The sequence below is a fragment of the Sturnira hondurensis genome, unplaced genomic scaffold, assembly GCF_014824575.4.
Source record: "Sturnira hondurensis isolate 20B ecotype Veracruz unplaced genomic scaffold, ASM1482457v3 Scaffold0003090, whole genome shotgun sequence".
In the NCBI taxonomy this organism is placed as follows: Eukaryota; Metazoa; Chordata; class Mammalia; order Chiroptera; family Phyllostomidae; genus Sturnira; species Sturnira hondurensis.
The window spans coordinates 963,191-987,120 of NW_028075721.1; the positions used below are offsets into that span (position 1 = coordinate 963,191).

At 45.0% G+C, this 23,930-nt stretch overlaps 1 protein-coding gene across 1 annotated transcript in view; it reads right to left on the reverse strand.

The window, feature by feature from the left end:
- Positions 1-23,930, reverse strand: part of CDH1 (cadherin 1) — a 76,600-nt gene that overhangs the window by 4,585 nt on the left and 48,085 nt on the right. The window contains exons 3-14 of the mRNA XM_037041410.1: positions 20,311-20,546; positions 16,225-16,368; positions 15,944-16,099; positions 15,168-15,312; positions 14,222-14,394; positions 13,831-13,959; positions 12,105-12,287; positions 10,412-10,656; positions 6,229-6,374; positions 3,722-3,946; positions 3,172-3,402; positions 17-147 (exon numbers count right to left, since the gene is read on the reverse strand). Coding sequence (XP_036897305.1) covers positions 17-147; positions 3,172-3,402; positions 3,722-3,946; positions 6,229-6,374; positions 10,412-10,656; positions 12,105-12,287; positions 13,831-13,959; positions 14,222-14,394; positions 15,168-15,312; positions 15,944-16,099; positions 16,225-16,368; positions 20,311-20,546 — 2,144 coding nt within the window. The remainder of the gene's footprint in view (positions 1-16; positions 148-3,171; positions 3,403-3,721; positions 3,947-6,228; positions 6,375-10,411; positions 10,657-12,104; positions 12,288-13,830; positions 13,960-14,221; positions 14,395-15,167; positions 15,313-15,943; positions 16,100-16,224; positions 16,369-20,310; positions 20,547-23,930) is intronic.

Below are 23,930 nucleotides of genomic sequence, written 5' to 3' on the forward strand. Positions count from 1 at the left end.
AGTTTAAAAAACCCACCTGGTCTTCTTCTCCACCTCCTTCTTCATCATAATAATAAACATTGTCCCGGGTGTCATCTTCTGGAGGCAGTAAGGGCTCTTTGACCACCCGTTTCCTCCTAACGAGCAGCAGAAGCAGCAGAATCAGGACTGTAAAGGGGAAGAGGCAGTGGTGAGAGGCGGAGCTCAGTAATTCCGTAAGCTGCAGCTATCAGCCAGCGAATCACAGAGAGGCGGCTGTCAAGACAACCCACATAGTGATTCGCACAGCCCTGAAGACAACAAATCCAGCACAACAGACTGGACAATGACATGTGAATTCAAGTGTGATCTTAAATTCACCACTGGATCTTAAACCAACCAGTGGAAACATTACGGGCAAAGGCCACAAGCGTGCTTGGTGTGTGACTGGGGATGAGGAAGCCAGCGTGGCTGCAGCACGGTGAGTGAGGGGGGAAGAAATGTCGAGGCCAGAGGGGTGGCCAGGACACGTGGACCACTGGCAGGACGCTGGGGCTTTGGTTCTGAGCACATCGAGGCCACTGCAGTTTTGTGAGCAGAACCTGGTCAGCCTACATGTGATTAATATGTGCATATCATTGTATCAGTTATAGGGGCGAGGCATAGACTATTAAAAAAATCACTTGGTGTATTTCTTCTCTCAAGATAAAAATCATGTAAGCAAGTTTTAAAAGCTATTTTATCTCCAAGGTTTTCATCTGATCTTGGGATAGTTCTAAGATACATACAATTAATATTTAACTTTTAAAAAATATTAAACTATTCATTATAAGGGAAAATATATGTAATTCAGCGTGTTTTCTTTATAGATAGATGCTTGTGCCCAAATACCAATATATGATACCCTCATGGAGCATTATTGTAATGAAACAGAAAATTACATAAACTTGGGGAGAAGACTACTTAGAAGTACCCAACCTACATGTTCTTTCTGAAATGAGAAAGGCTCCAAAATCTTATCCAAAACTAAGCAACATAACTCCTTTGGCCATAATTCATTAAGCAGGAATACTGAGCACTTCCTTGGTGGGCCAAGACCTGTCCCAGCACAGAGGACACAGCGCTGAGGACACTGCAAGTGGCAAGTAGCCCCCATCCACACAGAGCTCAGAGCAAGGGAGAGCCAGAGGCATGTCACTGTTCCTAGAAGGTTGCTTCTTTTTTTTTTTTAAAGATTTTATTTATTTATGTATCTTTAGAGGGGAAGGAGAGAGGGAGAGAAACATCAATGTATGGTTGCCTTTCGTGCGTCCCCTGCTGGGAGCTGGCCTGCAGAAAACTGGCCTGCAACCCAGGCATGTGCCCTGACTGGGAATTGAACCACGATCCTCTGGTTTGCAGGCCTGTGCTCAATCCACTGAGCCACACCAGCCAGGGCAGAAGGTTGCCTCTTATGGGAATATTACTTCAATGTCGTTTAAAGGACAGGCATCAAAGCACACTGGCCCACCCCAGCTGCACCGAAACCCCAGCATCCCCAGGGTCTGACACAAAGCCCAACACCAAGTAAGCAATCAAATACCTCTGGAGTACATAAAAACTCGCATACCCTGGTGCCTCTCTAGAACGTTCTGTAGATGCATGAGTTCTCTGACTGCCCATCAGGAATAAGAAGCTGGAAATCTGAATCCTGGCACTGCTTCTGCTGTAAATGTTGTTTCACACTTGAACAAAATGTTTCTCAGCCCCCATGTCTAGTGAAATATACCCATAGCACATTTAGGTAATACTATTATTAAAAATGCTATCGGTATTTTAAGTATAATGACAATTTTTACTATTTTCCTCAGAATGAAAATATCATTTTAATAAACACTGTCCCTGAAACAGACTGGCCCATGGAAATACAATCTGCCCAGGCAGTGAGTGGGCTGGTGGGGCTTGTGTCACCGCGCTGGGGACCACGACAAAGGAAGATGAACCACCTAGTCCCATGCTAGCAATAAAGCCAGAAAGTTTAAGTCTAAACACTCGTCTTCCTTCCCAATTTTGAGAGGACACAGGCAGCAGAGGGCAGGAGCAGATGGATGTACTGTGAGCATTCACCAGAGGTCAAAAAGTCACCCCTTCTCGAACCCACTGAAGCAGCAGCAGCAGCAGCAGCAGGCTCAATAACACCTGTGCAGACCCCCAATTAAAAGCCCTGGCGTTGGTCCCGTTGCTCCCTCTGAGAATTGCCTTCAACTCCATTGGCCTCATCTCTGCCCTCCGGAGTGCAATCAAGCCATCCTCTCTCCTCTGTGTCTTCGCTCGTGTTGGAATCCCTACAAATGCTGTTCAGCCTACCTGGACTCCACCAGCCCTGAAGCACAACCATCTTCTCTGCCACCAAACCTTTCTTCAGACTCAGGGAACAGCCCCCCCCTCTTTGGACTGCAATGCATTCATGACCTAGATCACTTTTCCAGCCTCTAAATTATACGCTGTTTTCAAAGGCTTTCTAATTCATTTGTCACTGCCAGATTTTTGAAACTGTAAAAGCATCTGTGTCAACCCAAGGTGGGTTCGGGTAATATGGGTATTTAAAAACTATGGCAGAAACTCCCAAATTTTCCCAGTATCCTTTTTCTCCTGCATCCTTTCAGTCACTGATACTGACCGTTTACCCCACACTCTACGCCTACCCTCTGCTAAGTTTTAATCAGGCACATGGTCACCCAGTTAAGAGTGCAAACTTCCAGGGGTGGCTGTGGCTGGGAAAAGGGGATGTGGGTGACGGTGATATATGCAGGTGTGCCTTACTCTTCCTTGGTCATCCCTCCTCTAGGACAGAATGTGCAGGTGGGGAGCTGGATGGCTCTAACCATGCTGATGAGGGCAGCATCCCAAAGCTTTGCTCCCCTGAGTTGGTCCAAGGACCCGCAGTGCCCAGCATCACCTGGGAGCTGGTTAGAGATGCTGAATCTGAGGCCCCACCCCAAATCTACTAGATCAAAATTTTCATATTACAAAGAGGCCCAGGTGATTTGTGTGCTCTTGAGCTTGAGAAGCACTGCCCCGAGGGACTGGAAGAAAAATAAAATAGGACTGGGCCCCCTGTTGATTTAATGCGATGGGCGGCCTTCCAGTCCCGGACCACTGACCTCAAACATTCAGCAAGGGAGAAGACTCCCCCATTTTAGAAGCCGAAGCACACCTGTCAGCTGTACTCACTTAGCAGAGCCAGGATGCCTCCAAGAATCCCCAGAATGGCAGGAAGCTGCAGCCCCGCTTCAGCATAGTCCATGGCCCGCCGACAGCCGCTGACGGCCCCTTCGCAGTCGCACACGTACACATCTAAGGTGGTCACCTGGTCTTTGTTCTGGGAATCTTCAAGCCTGAGATTTATTTTGTGTTCACCCACCTCTAAGGTTTTCTTTGGCTTCAAAAGGAGAGATTCGTGTCCTAGAGGAAGCAAAAAAACAAACGATGGAGCCAAGGGAGCAAAAAAAGTTTCCTGTCGAGTAAGATTATTAAGGAACTAAAGATATCCCAAAACTGAGCAAAGAAAGCAGAGCTGCTTAGATTGCAGATTACCCTGAGCAGTATGCTGCAAAGTCGACCGACAAAGAAAAGAGAGCTTTGGTGGAATGCCTCGAATGTAGGAGGGACAAGAAAACAAGCATCAAACGAAAGGGAATTTCAGGAAGGGAGGTGGCAGGGGAGGGGCAGGGGAAGCCTGAGAGTCAGAGCGAAGTTTCCAAAACGAGCCTCAGGGTCCCACCTGGGTCGTTGTACTCGATGGTCCAGTTGACACTCGCCCCGTGTGTTAGTTCTGCTGTGAAGGGAGATGTGTTGGGGGGAAGATCGGGATCGATGATGTTGATAATATGAGGCTGTGGATCCCTCTGGCAGAACTCCATACTCCGAGGTTCCGGGACGGGGGCGTTGTCATTCACATCACCGAGGACCAGGAGAAGTGTTCCCGTTCCAGTAGCAAGCGGAGAACCTAAGAGGACGTACAGAGGATGTACCACGGCTCAGGAACTTTGACACATCCCCACTCCCTCCCACCAGACCGAACCCAGGGCTCATTCTGCCTCTTCAGGGCCACGTGCCCACATGTGTGGGCCTCCTGGCCTGCCAGGCTCAGGGCACCTTCACTCCCGTGTGGGCAGGCCTCTGACACGCTTATTCCCCATTTTGATAACAATTATTCATGTTATTCCTCATACCAAGAACACCCCCTCCCCTTCCTCTTCTTTACCTATCTTTACTCATCCATTGATTTTCTACCACTCCAAGAAGTCCTCGTTGTTCCCCACCAGTTCTCCCTTTTCTGAATGTCTATGACTTTAAGGTCATTACCAAAGGGTTGAGCCTTTTAAAATAGCTACAAGTTGCTCTCAAAATAGACTTGCAAGTTCATACACACTTCTGTTTGCATTTCTTCTACATCCTGATGGAGCACCTAGCATATGGTAGTAGAAAATGTAGCTACTCAGGAAATCATCATCAATACTAGTGTATTATTATAGAGAAAAGAAACCCCAAAACTTAGGGGGCTATATCACAAACCTGTAAATCACACCTGGGAGGCAAAACTATAGTGATCATTTTTCCTTTTTACCTATTTTTGTGGGCAGTGGTTAAAAAAAAACGCATAGCATAAAATTTACCATCTTTTAAAGTGTTAATATGTTCATACTGTTGAGAAACAGCTCTCCAGGACTTTTCCAACTTGCAAAACTGGAGCTCTTTATCCATTAAATAACTCCCCGTCACCCCCTCCAATTCCTAGTAACCACCACTCCACTCCGTTTCTGTGAATTTGACTTTACTGCCTCATGTTAGTGGACACAGACAGTATCTGTCCTTGTGTGACTGGCTTATTTCAATCAGCATAACATCCTCACTGTCCATCCATGTTGCAACACGTGACAGATTTCCTCCCTTTTTAAGGCTGAATAATATGCACCACATTTTGTTTATCCACTCATCTGTGGATGGATTTTTTTACTTTATCATGTAAATTGTTTTTCAACAATGAGCAGGTATCACTTAAAATTTTTAATTTAAAAAACTTTTTTAATGAGCTGATTGATTTCCTGATGAAACTCCCTTCTCCTCTTAGACCTACACTATGAACTGTTGAGTTGAGCACAACATTAAGGAATAATTCAGAACGACCACACCTTAGCCATTATTAGTTCAGAGGTCAGCAAAGTACAGCTTTCTGACCCAACTAGGAAAACAGCTATGCTCATTCCTTCAAAGACTGTCTATGATGCTTCTAGACTACCCTGGCAGCCAAGACTACACGGACCACAGAGACTAAACTGTTTGATTCTTGGCCCTCTAGAGAAAGGTTGCTGGCCCTTGGTTTAGATGCCATCCCTTCAGCTTGCCTCAGGCCAGTGTGGAAGGCAGCTGGAGCAATGGGTTAGCTTTCCCTCTATGCAAAAGCACTTTGCAAAGAGTCCCATCATGGCCTAATTCGCCTTTCCCTCTGCTTGCCAGATTGTCAAGTCTGGAATTACTACCTCGGGAGGTTGAGGAATGAGAAGAGGGCAGAGAATTTAATCACAGGAACCTCTAGCAGGGTTTTTTTAAACAGTAATTCTGCTTCTGAGTATCTGTTTGAGGGAAACAGTTGCATGTGGAGGCATGTACAAGGGCGTTTACTTTATCACTCATGTAAACAGTGAAGAATTGAAAGCAACCCCAGTGGTCTTTTAATGAGCAAATGATTAAATTATATTGTATCCAGATAATGGCATTTTATTGAAAAGAGGTACAGGCATACCTTGTTTTGTTGTGCATTGCTTTTATTTATTTATGCTGCAATTTTTCCATAGGGAAAGCAAGACCCTCCACTGGCAAAAAGATTATAAGTCGCTATATTATGGAGGTCTAGAACCGAGCCCACAGTAGCTCTGATGCGTCCCTGCAGACTGATAAGCTGCCCTGATATATCCCTGTGTCTTAAAAACATATTCAAGGAACGGACATAAAAATTCGGCTAAGTACAAGGTCACACAGGCATTCAGCTTTGGTCCTAGGAGCTGATTCAAGCAGTCTGCCTACCGGAAGAAGTGGGGTTCAGGTATAGAGGGAACAGTGAAAAGGGACCCCTGCTTGACCCAAATTATTTGCATTTTTGACAAAGAATGCTTTTGTTTAAGAATAAAAGAAAAAGAAGGAATTGATGCCTCCAAAAGAAAGGGTGGGGGCAGGGAAGGGAGCAAGCGAGGTGAGGCGGCAAAGGCCAGAGGGGAAGGGGGTCCTTACCGTTGTCCGTAGCTATAATGAGGGCCGTGTACGTGCTATTTTTCACGTGCTCAACGTTCTCTCTGTCCATCTCGGCCCGAGTGGAGATGGCACCAGTGTCCGGGTTAATCTCCAGCCAGTTGGCAGTGTCCCTCCAAATCCGGTACCTGAAAAGGCACGAGCTCTGGCTTAGAGAGGAAACAGCAGTCTGCAGGTAGCTGATGAATTCTAACATTCCTCTTTTTGAGGATCAGTTCCAACTTCTTTCAATTTTGACTTTCACATTAAATAAAGAAAATCACACCCATATAAAAGCTGCTAGAAAAATGTTGACCATCCATGCGCCCTCCTCCTCGATTTGCCCACTGTTAATACTTCACTCTATACAAAAGCTGACATGCATACACTTAATGTCCTGTTTGGCTGAACCATGAGAATAAGTTGCAGATGTGATCTTCCTTGCCTCATAAATACTTCAATATGCTATCTGCAAAGAATAAAGGTATTCTCTAATATAGTCAACAATTAGATTTATGATTTCAGAAAATATAACCTTGATACAATATTATTAATAAATATGTGGTGCATATTCAAGCTGTCAATTTCTCTAAAATTGCCCTATACAACAGCACCTCTGCCCCGATTCAGGACCCAGTCCAGGGTCATGCATGGCACTCAGGTGCTGTGTTTCTTAGGTTTCCACTCATTTGGAACCATTCCTTAGCCTCTCTTTTCTTTCTTAAAACTAACATTTTAGAAGTATGCAGGTCAGTTGTTTTGTAGAAAACCCCTCCATTTAGATTTGTCTGATTATTTCCCCATAATTAAATTTAGTGAAGCATTCGTGGGACAGAAGCAAGAACACCACACAGGTGATGTTGTGTCCTTCTTGGTGCATCTCATTAGGAGGCCCACAGCCCCTGTTCGTTCTTTTTTTTGAGGTTCCCTTTGATCACTTGGATAAAGGAGGGGCCCCCAGGCTTCTTCACAGTAAAAGCATTATCTTCCTCTTTACGGTTCATCTATAATCTGAAGGGAGATCATTGAGAATGTCCTGTTTGCAAACCAACTTTCATCCCATAGATTCAGCATCTATGCATGAATCTCGCCAAGCTATGAGTACTGTGATTCTTATGTATTTTTAAAGCAAGCTCTTTCAGAACAGCTCCCCAAAGGGTGCAGGAGTTCTCAGAGGGCAGTGCCACCCAACACCTGTACCATTAGCATTTGGAGATTTGGAGTGTCACAGTAACCTGGGGATGGACTGCTGCGTTGGCATTTAATGGTAGGTGTGAGGGAGGCTAAAGCTCTTTACGGTCTTGCAGAGCAAAAAAAAAAAAAAAAAGTTTTATTTAAAATGCAGAGTCCTTTCCACCATCTTTCTGTGCTACCACAATGGTGTGTGTGAATGCCTTAGCTGCTGCCAAACGGAGATGCAAATGCCAGGTTCTTACTAGGCCACGCTCCAAAGTCACTGTCTGCTTTCTAACACTGTCAGTTAGGTTTCACTGCACCGACAACCCCAGTGGGTTCCAATAGACAAAAAAAGCCAAGAGAATCCTGTTAAGCAACATTACTAGGAGTATTCCGAAACTCCATCAGAAGAAACAACAGCATGAAAAACAGAGCTTTGCAGCTCAGTCATTCATGGGGGTCACGGAAAGGCTCAGAAAGAGAAGCAAAGAAACCTAAGGAGGCAAGGGCACCTGTGGGTTCATCCTCAGTTCCTTAGAAGTGCAAAGCAATGAATTTCATAGAGTGGTCTTTACCCAGGGGTAAGGGCCCCTACACACACTACTAAGACTTGGTCCCTGAACTTGACCAAGAGAGGCTTTGAACTACCTATTTCACTACTGCAAGCTGAGATATGGAGCCAGCGGGAAGCTGTATAATCCGGGGCTTTATCACTGAACATAAACACTATAATATTGCCTTTGGTTCTTTACTCTCCTTTTGCCCTTTGACTAGAAACCTATCTTATCAGCTTTTACATTTTGGACCACCTGGAAGAATCCCTGGATTACAAGCAGGACATTGACTACACGTACAAAATTACAGTATTTTAGAGCAAATCTCAAACATTAGAAGATTTCTTCTGTAAATACTTCAGTATATATCTTATATAGATAAAAGTTTTTTTAAATACATAATCATAATGCCTCTAACACACCCAACAAAAACAATAATAATTAATATCATCTAATGCCAAGTTCAAATTTCTCTAATTGCCTCACAGGTATTTTTTTCTTTTATTTATTTACTTTTAGAGAGAAGGAAAGGCAAAGAAAAAGAGAGGAAGAGGAAAAACATCCACGTGTATGAGATACATCGATCAGTTGCTTCTCACATGACCCCAGCCCGGAACGTGACCCGCAACCCAAGCATGTGCCCGGACTGGGAACCGAACCAGCGACCTTCTGGTTCACAGGCCGGCGTTCAACCCACTGAGCCACACCAGCAGAGGAGACTCAAGGGTATCTTTTATAGTTGGATTGCTGAATCTGTATTCAAGCACAGTGTACACATTACAATTGGTTGATTAGCCTCAACACTTTATAGTGGTCATCCTAACCCTTTCGCCACTTATTTGTTGAAGAACTGTCATTTGTCACACAATTCCCACATTCTGAATTTGGCTGTCTGCTTCCTTATGGCACTTAACTTGTTTCTTCATTCCCTGTAATTCTTTTTTTTTTTAAGATTTTATTTATTTATTTATTTATTTATTTGTCTTTAGAGGGGAAGGAGAGGGAGAGAAACATCAATGTATGGTTGCCTTTCGTGCATCCCCTGCTGGGAGTTGGCCTGCAGGGAACCAGTCTGCAACCCAGGCATGTGCCCTGACTGGGAATCGAACCGCGATCCTCTGGTTCGCAGGTCCCGCGCTCAATCCACTGAGCTACACCAGCCAGGGCTATTCCCTGTAATTCTTCAATGTCAGATCCTAAGACTTGATTAGATTCTGTTTCAACTTTTGTTTTCTCTGGAAAGATTTCTTTAGTGGTGCTGTACACACTCTACTGAAACTCATCGAGGGACACATCAAGTTGAGTAGTCCCTGCTTTTTTCAGTGAATGTTAAAATTAATCAGAAGGTATGGGTGTTATCCCCCTGGTTCCTCCATTTTAAAACTCAGCATCGTCCTTGACCCAGTTATGCCCACAGCCACAAAGATCACTAACAAGACCCTTTACACAGCTCATCCTGTGTAATAAAGTTAAAGGTATTCACAAGCCCCTTCATTCAGGGTAGAGTTAACACTTCAGAATAACCTCAGAAGCTGATGTCGCACAAATTCTTTTTGTCTAAGTTTCGTAGTAAGTCACAGGCATTAAAGTCAAAACATAAACACCGCCCACAACAAGAACACACTCCATTACCAAGCATGACTCTACTCTGGATTTGCGTTAATACTGTTAGAAACAGTTGCGAGCTTTCTGACCGATTCCTCTCAAGTAGATATTAACAAGTAGTACTGTCCCTCCCGGAGAAGAAGTGAACACAACGGAGGAAGGCCTCTGAAGGCCTCTACTACCCCTGGAAACCACCCTGTGACTAAGGAGACACGCGTGTCACGTTTGGGCCTGTGCTCAACTTTTCCTGAGTCAAACCCAGCTCTCAAAAGTCTAAGGACATTGTTGCCATTGGTTTTGTATGTTTTCAGTATCCGTGGCTGTAATTTACACTATAGAAGTGCCTTCAAGCTTAGAGAGCAACAAACTACTTATAAACAATACCATGTATGTAAATTACAGCCACATTCCCACTATACTGTGTGAGCTCAAAGAGAGGAAGCACAGTAAACCTAGAATGGCTGGCTGGCTGGCTATGGAGGGAATGGAAAAGGTGTGGGAAATGGGGATAAAAAGAAAAAAAATTTAAAAGCCAATTAAGAGAAGCGTCTTGCATAGACCAATGATGACAAAATACTATAAACGAAATATTTTCACCCTGGCTGGTACAGCTCAGTGGATTGAGCACAGTGGGCTGCAAAGTAGGGGGATGCCAGTTCGATTCCCAGTCAGGGCACATGCCTGGGTTTCAGGCCAGGTCCCCAGTGGGGGGCATGTGAGATGCAACCACACATTGGTGTCTTTCTCCTTCTCTTCCCCTCTCTCTAAAAATGAATAAATAAAATCTTCAAAAAAATATTTTATATATACACACCCAGTTGCTGCAAGTCCACTGAAAAATCCACACTTACGTTATCTTCTGTTCCATGAATATGTCCGGCTCTTGGGCAGTGTAGGATGTAATCTCCTTCCCCAATGGAAAGTCTTCAGACACCTCCACTCTCTTTTGGGGAGGTATGAAAATGGGAGCTTCATTCACATCCATCACGTCCACAGTGACAGTGGCTGTGGATGTGGGCAGAGTGACATCAAAGGGGGCCACATTCTTCACGGTGACGTAGAGAATGTACTGCTGCTTGGCCTCAAAATCCAAGCCCTAAAGAGCAGAAAAATGAGTTTAAAGAATGTTTATGTCAACAGAAAAAAATGAAACCCTTAACTATAATTGCTTTTGTAAACAATGTTATCAGTGATCCTCAAACCCGGCTGCAGTGAAGTTGAGAACCCCAGAAGAACATGAACTCATGAAATCTGCAACAGCAAGCTTCAGCTAACAAACACCAGCACGTGAAGACCAACCAGAATGTTCATATCCTGCGCGACAAGCTGTCCACTGACAGCAGAGGGACAGAAGATCCTGCTTGTCCCCCTCACCAACCCAGGGAGTTTAAAACCAGCTAGCAACCAGGTCAAATCCCAGCCGGGCCATTTCCTAGCTGTGCAACTCGGGCAACATACCTTCTAGGTCTGTTTCTATGCCCAAGTAAGTGGGAAAAGGAACTACCTCACAGAGGTGCTATAAAGAGTAAACTGGGGATTTTTATGAAAGCCTTATGTAGTAGGTACTCAAATTACTAGGTTCTGTTTACAGCTGATAGATAGAATAATAACAAAAACTGGTGACATCCATGTTCAGTGGGAGATAAGATTATGTGCTAAGCAACTTGGAAATGAAGGGTCCTCTCACTGGCTTGAGATGAAGTCCAAGTTGAGGGGCTGATCCAGAGATCTGTCAACTCTCTACTGTCGATAACAACCACCACTCAACTTCTTAGCTTTCAAGTCATCTTTTTTAAAAATTGATTTTGGAGAGACAGAAACATCAGTTTCTTGTCCCCTACTCATTTATGCATTCAATTGGTTGATTCTTTTTTTTTTAAAGATTTTATTTATTTATTTTTAGACAGAGGGGAAGAGAGAAAGACAGGAAAAGAAACATCGATGTGTGGTTGCCTCTTGTACACCCCCAAGTGGGGGCCTGGCCCACAACCCAGGCATGTGCCCTGACTGGGAATTGAACCAGTGACCCTTTGGTTCACAGTCAGGCGCTCAATTCACTGAGCCATACACACCAGTCAGGGCCATTGATTGATTCTTAAACGTGCCCTGTGACCGAACCTGCAACCTTGGTGTATCGGTACAACATTCTACACAACTGAGCAACCCAACCAAGGCTCTAAGACATCATTCAAACACAGTCACATAAGGCCTGTTTGTAAAATAATCCAGCAAAATAGCAGAGACCAGTAAACCATTTTTGCTCTTATTTGTAAAACAGATGTGAGCTGTAGGCAAATGTTTCAGGTGAAGAACCTATTACACAACAGATAGTACTTCCTTTTCAATTTTAGGATGCTGGTCCTGACTTCTCATAGGAGCCTGAAGTGCCACTGCAAACCCCAAACGGTCCATAGCACCTGGGCGATCCAGCCACCCCTACCCCACATTAGCTATGCTAATCTCCTTAGAGGACACTAGGACAAGGGAGTGGGCAGCTGATAGCTGGGCTGTCAGTTTCTGCATCCTGCCAGGCACCATACAAACCTTAGCCGTTTTCAAAAGGCCATCGTTGGTTACTGGGTCTGTGATGACAACAAATTGCTCCTCTTCATCATTTAATATGGTATACACGGCCTCCCACGCCGGGGTATTGGGGACATCGGCATCAGTCACTTTGAGCGTAGTGATTACGACATTAACCTCATTCTCAGGGACCTGCCCCTGGTACTGCAGAGCAAAGAAGAGGATGGGTCACGTATGACATCCTGAGACACAAGAAAGAATCTAGGTCTCAGAGGACTAAGGAATGCTTTCTGAGCCCAGGTTTAGTGGAGAAGAGTCTCAGAGGAAGTGGTCCCTCCAGAGCAGGACCCTCACTTCCTGTCCACGGATCAGCTAGCTCTCAGGAGCAGCCTCCTTCACGAGTCCCTGAACTAGCTTTGCAAGGCCCTGGCTATCCAAGCCCCTCAACTCACTTTGGCCCAGTTATTGACTGAGTTAAAAAAATTCTGCAATTCGTAGCTCAGTTTACAAGGTCCTACAGGACCTGACCTCATTTGGTTCTACGCTATTTTTACAGTTCTTGCTATGTGTCAAGCTTAATTCAATGCATTTTGCCTATGCTGGTCCCTCTGCCTCAACACTCTTCCACCCTCCCCATCTCACATTTTCCAACATCCTCAAGTCTTACTATAATGTAATTCACTGTCATAATGCCTGGGTTAAGGTGGTAGACACTGCTAATGGTCTATTGAACGCATATTCTCCCCCTCTTCACTCACTATATTGTTGGTGGCAGCAACATTTCCAAATAAGACAGTGTATGGCCAGTCTTCCTTGGCTGACCGCAGTTGTTAATGAGATATAAACAGAATTTATAGGATGGGTCTTTCCAGAAATAAGAGGACTTAGCAACACCTTTTGCACCCCTTGCCCTTGCCTCCTTCTTGAATGAAGCGCACAAGTGGCTCAGTCCCAGCAGCCACCCTGAGCCACAAGGTGGCGCTGAGGATGGAAGTCATGCACCAAGGTTGGTGGGGCGAGACAGTGGAGGCTTGGTCTCTACTGACAGAGCAGACTATCCATGCCGGGTGTCTTGTGAGGGTGTCTTGTGACATAAGGGAAAAAGCCAACCCTCCTGCCGAAACCCCAGGAGTCCAGACTCTGCTGCTAACCAATGAGCTGGTTTCTAATGAACACAGTAAGGTTTAAGGTTCTTTCAAATGACTTAACCCCTTCTCCTGGACTGCGTTTAATATGACTGGGCACAATAATTCATTTATGTGGTCTAATATCTCCGTAGCTAGACTATAAACTTCATGAGAATAGCATCTCTGTCTGCCTTGTTTGTAATAATATCTCCGGTGTCTAATCCAGTGTCTAATCAGGAAAATATTTAGGCACCAAGCAGGGACACACTCCAATCTGCTTACTTTAAAAAAAAAACAAACCTGTTTTATTTATTTTTTAGAGAAAGGAGAAGAGAAAGAGGGAGACAAACATCAGTGTGTGGTTGCCCCTCACGGGTGCCCCCTACTGGGAACCTGGACCACAACCCAGTCATGTGTTTTGACTGGGAATCCAACCAGTGACCCTCTGGTTCATAGTCTGGCACTCGATCCACTGAGCCACACCAACCAGGGCCCAATCTGCTTACTTCTTAGTTTAAAGTTCACTAGTCTGGGGAAAGTTTGCAAAAACTTCTCTCAGGAGCTGTTGTAAAGCGACAAAGGACCTTTCCCAGGAAACCACCCAGGAAGTGCAGAACTACCGTGCGTGGGTCGAAGATAGGAGGGTTGTCGTTGATGTCAGTGACCGTGATCACCGCTGTTGCAGTTGTGCTTAAGCCTTCACCCTGAAGGTCAGCAGCTTGAACCACTAGGGTATACGTCGTAATATTCTGTAGAGATCAAACACACCCGAGTTAGGACCAACAGCCACATCAGCCCAGCCCAGAGCACAGAAACAAAGTTGATCATCTGCTTAAATGCCGGTCCACCAGCCTGTCTGCCAGGCACAGAACCTCTGGCAGATGTTTAGATGCAAAGCTCAGAGCACGACTGTCCAAGGGGTAAGCTGGCCTCAGCAGCGTCCTACGCTGCCCATGGACCTAAGTAATGTGCATTTGCCCACAGCCACCTCTGGATCTCTCCCCCTCTGACCTCACGGTCCAGGCCGGTGGTGAGCACGCTGATGACTCCTGTGTCCTTGTTGATGGTGAACATTTGGTGAGGCTGCAAAGGCTCTTGGCTGATGATGCTGTAACCAATGGCAGCATTGTAGGTGTTCACTTCGTCGTCTGCGTCTGTGGCCGTGACCTGCATCACAGAGGTTCCTGGAAGCATCGAAGGAGAGGGAGATTTAGTCAAACTGTGTGTGCCTCAGGGGCTGGTCAATACAGCTGAGTTCAGATGCGTCCACAGTGTAAAAGGCAGGGCCCCGAGGACAATACCATGTCACTGCACCTCTGAGGGCTAGTTTCCAAATTTCTCACCGAAGTGCTACAGGAGGAAGAAAACCTTCCACCAGATGAGTGGTGTTCTGAGAATCCAGCTTTTCCAGCAGATGTTTTGGGTGCGGGTGGAGGTGAGGAGGAGAGGGGGAATAAATAACCTGAACCATTTTCTCACATCTCTTATACTGACGGAATAGCCTGAGAAGAGGGGGAAAAATCCCACAATTTCTGCTATTGGATTCTCAGCCATAGCTTCACTGGAGAGAATGGGTCGTTCTATAGGTAAATACACACACGGTAGAAGATAAATTTTTTTTAAAAGGTGGTTGGGGGGGCAGAAATAATCACCACAAAGGTCAGGGCAATGTCTACCTCTATGGGAAGAGAAAAAATATGATCAGAAAAATGGTATGGGGGACAAACTACTGGCAAGGATCTGTTTAGTCAGGGGAGGCTGTTTTTCCATTGCTCATTTCATACATGTTTTTACAGGTCAGGTGCTACAGGCCTGCACACACACACAGCACACACACACACCGACTTCCAAAGAAGTGCTCTCTACCCACATGAAAGGCTTGACCCCAAATGCCAGCCCCCACATTTCGGGGCCTGAAGAATCTAAGTGTCTTTCTGGATATTTGGCTCCTTGTTACCTGGAAGAGCGCCTTCCATGACAGACCCCTCAAAGACCTGCTGGGTGAACTCGGGCCGGTTGTCGTTCTGATCTGTCACTGTGATCACAATCTCCATCGGGTCCTCAATTGCATTCCCGTTTGAAGACACCGCATGAGAGAAGAGCTGCAAGAGCCAAGTAAGTGTCACTTGGGCCACGAGGAGGAAAGAGGAAGTGGGAGAAGTGGCCTGACCAAAGAGTGGGCTCCACCTGGCATCCCTCTCCTTCCCACTCTCCAAGACCCAAGTACGTGGACACCCACAGCAGAGAGGCCTTTTCTCACACATGTGCTGCTACTGCTTCCATGAGGCCACGACACCAGTGGAGGTTATGACACCTGCAAACCTATAGGCTAGAGGACACGCCCACCGGGTCAGAGCTCCTGTTCCCCACACAAGGGCTGGGGAGCCAGACCCAGGAAACAGATCCCAGCTTCCCTAAGCTCACTGCTACCAAGGCCCAGAAGTGGGCCTTTTGCTCCCCAACATCATCACTGGATGCTTCCTGTGGGTCAGGGACTTTTAGCTCCAAGAATAGGTTGATATCTTAGGTCTAAACTCACGCATGCATGATGCATAAGGACTCTCCCCCTCAGCCACATTCCAGGTTCTCCTGCCATTTACGCCTATCAATAGGTCTCACGGTGTCCAATTAAGCTCCTCATATGTCTGCAGCATCTAGGGATCCCACGTGGGTTGACCAAAAGCTTTGGAAGGATGGGACCCCATCATTAACAAGCTTCAAAGAGATACTCACTATGTACTTAGGAATTGCTTCCCTATCCAGAGGCATCGTCACTTTCAGCCATCCTGTTTCTCTTTCAATAATAAACACACCAACAGGGGGTGTGTCAGCTCCCTGGCCAGTGATGCTGTAGAAAACCTGTGTTTCTTTGTCCTTGTTAGATTTGATCTGAAGACAAAACAAAAGCAGAATTAGCAAGGAAGGTTCCTTACAACACTGGATCTTTCTCCTTCCCCTCCTTGGTCCTTCCCTGCCACATTCCTCCCAAACAAATAGAGAACTTCCTTCTCTACCTGCACCAGGTTCTTCGGAAATGGGCCTTTCTCATTTTCTGGGCAGCTGATGGGAGGAATAACCCAGTCTCTCTTCTGTCTTCTGAGACCATGGCGGGAGTCGGGAAACGTGAGCACTTCCATCTGAGGCCCAAAGAGACGGTCCTAAAAGGAAAAAAGGTGAAGGACAAAATGAGATAATTAATAGTTAACACAAAACCCAATGAACAACAATAAAGAAGGTGTTCTTTTTGATCTTTCTTAGTGTCCAGAGTTCAAGTACTCATGATGCATGCGCATTACCGGTTTGTGGGTCTGACATTATCTGATAATTAATTTCAAGTCTACAATATCACACCTGTCATGCTTTTAAAATTTTATTTCTCAATTATAATTTACACTTAATATTATGTTGTATTAATCTCAGGAGTACAGCATAGTGGTTAGATAATCATGTATTTTAAAAATCACACCTGTCCTTTTTAATAGAACATTATACCAAAATGATTTCATATCAGAGCTTTTTCAACAACTGGACATTATGTTGTTTTCTTTTTCTTTATGTTTTTCCTAGAGTTACAGGTCCCCAAAGTGGATTTATCAGCCAAAATAAGTAAGTTTTGGGAATTAGTACAAAGAATTACTTTGTGATCAGTACAAATCCCTTAATCTCACAACACCATTATATCTACACGGTTTCCATTTGTTCAAACAGAAGCTGTTAGGACGCCCTCTGAGACTCGAATTGAACAGTTTTCAGGGGCGATAGTGATGACTTTATGCACACACAGGGAAATAAGATAGTTGGAGATGGAAGGGAAAAAAATCTCCCCAGTTGTTTAAGTGTTCTAAAGTGATTAGCGGGAACACTCATGGCAAAGGTTCCAGAAGACTATTCCATCACCCACCCTCTACTCAGTCACTGATCATGGTTTGCCAAGCACGAGTCAAGTCCTACTTCCTGGCTTTTACACTTTGACTCAAAATTCACAAGACAGATATGAGATGTGACCAGATGTCATCACACAAAGTCCTTCCCAATTCTGCGTACTGGTCACACACACACCCTGCATCCTCACGTGTATCTCCTAGAGAAGCAGCCCTGCCTAGGCCGAGGGCAAGCTCCGGAGCTAGACTGCCTGGCTTTGAATCCTCACTGTGGTACCTCCATCTCCTGGGCAGATTGTTTAACTTCTCTGTCCCACAGTTCCCTATGGTCTAAAACGGGGATGACATGAGTACCTACACCTCATCGGACTCTTGGAAGGATTAAATGAGATACTAGTATTGCCAGTAGTATCCCAAACATAGTGAGTGCTCAGTACATGACGACGATGGCTAAACTGGTTGGAAAACAGCAAGTCATGGTTTGAACAAAGTCAAGTGTGGGTCTTGACCCCCAGCATAGAAACGAGTATTAAACTGTCAACACTGTAATCTAAGCCTAAAACAACCCTTCTGCACAGCCACGGTGGCGAACAGGTGTTGATGCATAAACACAGATTCACCTGCTCCACTGAGAAGGAAGACAGAGACTGTGCCTTGCTGACATCAGGATTACAGGACATTTTCAGGGGGTGATCATAAACAATGGCGAACACTGTGCTGGCAAAACATTAACAGTGACATCTTCACGTGTGAAATTAAAGGACTCATGCATAAGCACACTGAACATGGACCTCATCCCTCAGACAGAAGGATATACCAGACTGAGAAAATCCACACAAACAAAGAGAAAGAACTGGAACGCTACATCTATTCTTATTTCTCCTCCAGCTTTATTTAGGCATAACTGACAAATACTTGTATGTATTTAGGGTGAACAATGTGATGTTTTAATATACAAATTAAGACCTAGTCTAAAAAAATGTATTCTTACATTAATGTAAAGAAAGGTAAGATTGTCACCCCTTCTCTGAATGCAGGACCATCTGGCTCCATGAGGGTCCCTTGAACTACAAAGCCACATGGACTGCAAACCAGCTATGGCAGAGTTGCCCCACCCACTTAATATCCACTCTCCTCTTCTTTAAAAACAAAGAAAACCCGACTTTCCCTGTGTGTGTGTGTGTGTGTGTGTGTGTGTGTGTGTGAATTTTGTATCCAGCAGTGTACCCAAGTAAAACACGACACTTCCTGTACCACACTTGCAGCTACAGGTGTCTATAAGGCCGAATTGTAGCCAATGAGGAACAAGCAAAAGTATTTCCTGAGAATTCCACAAAGCCTTCTTAAAAAGGTAGCTAGGCAGGTAAGGGAGGAAACACATTTCTGTCTTTCTCCCTTTCTCCTTCTTGGCACCTAGAATGATCACGTGGAGATTGCGGGAGCTAGAACAGCCCTCTTGGGTCGGGAGGAATCCTTGTGGGTCAAAACCGTGCACTGAGGGTGACAGGGCAGGAAGGAAAGAAGGAACCTGGGCTCAGATGACTGTGGGGTCTCCACAGGGGCCACAACTGCCCCTTAACCTGGATTTCCTTAACTGGCAAGAGAAATACTGTATTTTGCATAAACTACTGTGATTTGTGTTTTTCTCTAACGTTCATTTGAACCCAATCACAATTCAGCAGACATGGAGGCGGAGGCAGAGGCAAAGGTGGCAAAGGTGGCAAAGGTGGAGAGGAAAAGTTGAAAAGCCAAGTTTAAAACTGTCTTTGGTCATAAGAGGCTTTCAAGCACTGCCTTTCTCAGCAAGGACTCGCCGTGCTGAACTCACGTGAACTCCAGTCATTTGAATACTTGAGTCAGGGAGCTCTGTTAGTATAACTCTGCTGAGTTCCTCATTTCTCTAGTCTGTCCAATTAATTATACCAGGAAGAACAAGTTTAACCCATCAGGACTATTAAGTTCCCAGAATCTCAGGAATCTTTGGGGAGAAAACCAGGAACGAGCTCACAAGACCTTGGCACTTAGGACCCATCCTTCACTTCCAAGGCAGCCTCAGGAAGCAACCTGAATGGCTCCCCAGAGAAACATTTGGACACGAAGCGCCATGGGAGCAGTTTAGAAACTGGCAACGGCCTTCAGCTTTGGGTAATGACTCCCAGAAACACTCTTGCCAAGGATGGGGACAGGCATATACTTATCTTTTCATTCACGGCCAGTCCATCTGTCTGTCCACTGAATATTCAGTGGCCTCCCGGTAGGTGCCAGACCCAGGGCCAGGCACTACAATATAATGGGGGAGGATCTGGTATAGATTACAGTCCAATGATGCGAAAGCTTCCCACTGATTCTGCCCTTTCTTTGCCAAGACCCTCTCCACTAGAAACACAAAGAGCAAAATGGTCAGAGAACTGACCTCTTACTCATTCTTCCTCCAGGAAGGGAATGATAAGAACAGTCAACAATTACTGAGTACTTATTATATGCCTAGTGTGGTTCTAGCATTTCACATGTATTAATTCATGCAGTCATTATTATCTCCATCTCACAGATAAGGAAATTCAAGCATGGACTGAGTACCCGTGGGTACTCAGGTAGTAAATGGCAGGGCTGGGATTCAGTCCCAGGGGCCACACCCTTGCCCACTATTCTATACTATCCACAGAAATAAAGGTAATGACGTCTTCCCATCATTCCACCTGCTCACTCTCCACCCAACAGCAACAAAAAATCCCTAGCAAGAATTAGTTCAGCCTTGGCAGGTGGCTCTGCTGGTTGGAGCATCATCCCATACACCGAAGGGTTGTGGGTTTGATCCCTGGTCAGGGCATGTACAGGAAGCAAGAGATCAATGTTTTTCTCTCTCTTTCTCCCTTCCTCTTTCTCTAAAAGCAATGAAAAAACTGTGCTCAGAAGAGGAAAAAACAAAACAAACACAAGAATTAGTTCAATTAGACCAATGGTTCTCATTTGGGAGCTAACTTTGCCCCCCAGAGGACATTGGCAGTGTCTAGAGACATCTTTGGTTGTCACAACTGGGGGTGTGCCACTAGCAGCCAGTGGGTTAAGACCGAGGATACCACTAGAGAGCGCAGTGCACAGGACAGCCCCACAACCAACAATCATCCAGCCCCAAATCTGAACGGTGCCAAGCAGAGCAACCTGGATTAGGAAGCAGACTGAAATAACAGTGAGCTTTTGTCAAGAGATGCTCCAACGTACGTCAGGGTGGCTGTTTTGGCGGCGGTGGCGGTTGTCACGAGCGGCTGCCTTCAGTGTCACCTTGGTGGAGAGCTTCCTGCGGGTGGAGTCCCAGGCGTGAACAAGAAAGCTCATCTCTGGACTGTGAAGTCGTAAGGGCCGTTTGACCGTCAGCACACCATCCGTGCCCACTTTGATTCTGGTGTCATCAGAAACATAGACGGTCCTTGGCTGACCGGTGCATCCTTCAAAACTCACTGCAGGGCATAAATCACAGCGATTAAGAAATAGGGCAGATTAAAAACAAATGCTTTCCTTTTCTAAAAAGCAAACTGGACCCACCTACCAAAAGCCTGACTCACACAAAATAAGTACCAGCAAATCAAACCACAGTCTGGTGACAGAACAATGACGGTATCATGTTCTTCACAGTTAGAGGATCTGATTCTTCCCTCAACTACTTGTAAAGGGAAACAGTAACCCGTCTAGAAAGTAACTTCTTTTCTACAACAAGAAAAGGGGCTTCTCCTTTTCAGATGGCTCTTTACAATATGAAAACAAACCACTAAAGCAATGGAGACAGAATACCTATTGAGTCCAAAAGTTAAGACACTACGCTACATTTAGATGCTGTGGGGAGGCTGCATTTAAACAGTTTCCATGCCAGGCTGGGCAGCTCAACTGTTTAGAGCATCCTCCCGACTGACGCACACACAAGAATCAACCAATCAACGCATGAATAAGTGGGAAAACAAATTGGTGTTTCTTTCTTTTCTTTTTCTAAATATCAATAAAATCAATAAATAGTTTACAATTCAATAAACAGTGGGAGGTAAGAGAGAGCCAGCAAGAAATACTGGTTGAGTATGGACTGTGGACCAGTCTCCCTTGGTTCAAGTCCCAGTTCTGCTTATTAGCTCTATAACCTTAGGAGAATTATTAGATCTCTGGGTGCCTCAGTCTACCTAGCTATAAAAAGACAGCTGTTTTTATTTTTATTTATTTATTTTTACAATCTTTATTTTTTAAAAGATTTTATTTATTTATTTATCTTTAGAGAGGAAGGGAAGGAGAGAAGTATCAATGTATGGTTGCCTCTCGTGAGTCCCCTGCTGGAAACTGACCTGCAACCCAGGCATGTGCCGACTGGGAATCGAACCACGATCGTGTGGTTCGCTGCCCCGTGCTCAATCCACTGAGCTATACAAGCCAGGGCTAAAGATGGCTGTTTTTACATACACTGGACAGTCTCTGGCAGAGAAGCACTATATTAGTTTGTTAAATAAAAAATTAAAAACAAACATAGCTTTGGTTAATAATTTATTCAACCCCTATGAGTATTCCATCAAAAACACTAGTTAATTGTAGATATTTAATTAGTGCCGACCATATGCTTATTATCCGAGACAGAGAGGTAATTCCTGCTTTCAGGATGCAGAGGAGAAACTGATGGCTGTCACTGGAGACGATGGAGGTTTCTTTTTAAAAAATATATACATATATTTATTTTTAGAGCAATGGGAAGGGAGGAAAAGAGGGAGGGAAACACTGACAAGCAAGAGATACATCGACAGGTTGCCTCTCGCACTCCCCCAACCAGGAACCTGGCCCGCAACACAGGCATGTGCCCTGACTAGGAATTGAACCAGCAACCCCTTTCATTTGCAGGCCAGAGCTCAATCCACTGAGCCACACCAGCCAGGGCCAATGAAGGTTTCATTAAGATACTTCAACTGATCTTATGGGGAGGCAAGTCAAAAAACAAAAAGCAAGCCCTGGCTGGCGTAGCTCAGTGGATTGAGCGCGGGCCTGCGAACCAGACAATCGCGGTTCAATTCCCAGTCAGGGCACATGCCTAGGTTGCAAACCGGTTCCTTGCAGGCCAACTACCAGCAGGGGATGCACAAAAGGCAACCATACATTGATGTTTCTCTCCCTCTCTCCTTCCCCTCTAAAAATAAATAAATAAAATCTAAAAAAAAAAAAAAAAAAGCACAATCTTTAAAAAAAAAAAAAAAAGCAGAGAAGGACTTCTTGGGTGAGGGGACTTAGGACCAGTGGCTAAAAGACAAAACTAGTTTCGTGCTCACTTCGGCAGCACATATACTAAAAGACAAAACTAGTTTTAAAGAAACTTTAGTTATTAAAGCATTAAAACTTTGAAAGTACTAATACGCAAAGCTAGAGAAGCTACGGTGAAAAGCGTCTGCACTAAAACATCAGAGTTCTAAAGGGCTCATTCATCAGCTTTCCACCAAGCTATGTGCCAGAAACTGCGCTGGGCATCAAAACTGTGAACAAGGTGGACAAGACACCCATTCCCACTGAGCTTAGACTGTGGTGGAAGAGATGGACAAACACCAAAACCAAAAATTGAAAATGGTGATCAACGTCAGTGGATATAAGGAATTAGAGAGGGGAGGGGAGGTTTAGGGAAAGCATTAACTTGTATTGGATGGAGAAGGCAGGCCTCTCTGACGTGGAGGCATCTGAGCTGGGACTTACAGGAGCCAGTCTTGCAGAAACCTAGTTCGAGCCTTCCAGGCAGAGGGAACCATAGACAAAACAGTTTATTCTGGGAAACTTTCAAGTTGGCCTGTTTTCCTCTCTTTCAAATAATTGCCCCTCATTCCTCCAGTAGAATTTATATTTTGTTCAAGTGATATTTTTATAAAATTCCTGCTCTTGTTCTTATTTTACAGAGCTAGGCACCTCTACATTCATCAGGATCTGGTCTCTGCCAGAAGAAAGCCCTAAGCCACCCATAATGCCTGAACTGCAGTTTTCATTCCTGCCACCAGGGGCCACCCTTGCAAATGTTTCTGAAGCCGATAGCCCCACCCTGGCCAGAGAAACAAAAACTGTGCTGGGGGTGGGAAGGTAAGTGCCACAAATAGCCCCATTTTAAAGACGAAGAAACTGAGGCTCAAAAAAGTTAATAAATTTGCCTGACACCCTATAACTACTTTACAGCACAGCTGGGACTAACCCTTCACAGGAGTTACTTAGTCTCAGGTTTGGCACTCCCTTACCCTGGAGAAAATTTCTTCTTGGGGCCTTGACTATCTTTAAAGGAAAATTTTTGCCTCCTAGCTAGAATCCACAGATGGTAGGTAGAAATTTCAGGCAACCTCATACAGCATTTGGGTGACTGCTACCTAGCAAATAAACTAAGCTGCCAAAACAGAAGAGTTATTAGTCCACAAGAAGGGAGCTGGGTCCTTTTAATCACTCACCCAACCCTCCTCCCAGTTGGGGGAAAAAAATCAAAACCATGCCCTGACCCTTACCCCCACCTTTTAGGCAGGTTCACTTCCCACATTTAAGGGGGTAGAGTGGGGTGAGCCGTGGAAAGCTGTAATAAATGACAGAGAGAAGGAGACGAAAGGGCTCGTCTGAGTCTGCAACTGATTATAAACCCAGATTCTGCCATGTTTCACGCTGAGTGGCCTTAGCAAAATGTTTGACCTCTCTGGGCCTCAGCTTTCTCTTCTGGTACATGAAGGGTACCACCACTGACCAAGACTACCTCTTTTGGGGTTTGTGAAGATTAGCTGAGGAAGTGGATGTGAACAACATCTTGAGAGCAAAAAAAACATGCAAGTCCAAGGAGCTTCTTACTTCTGTGCATCTGAGCAAGG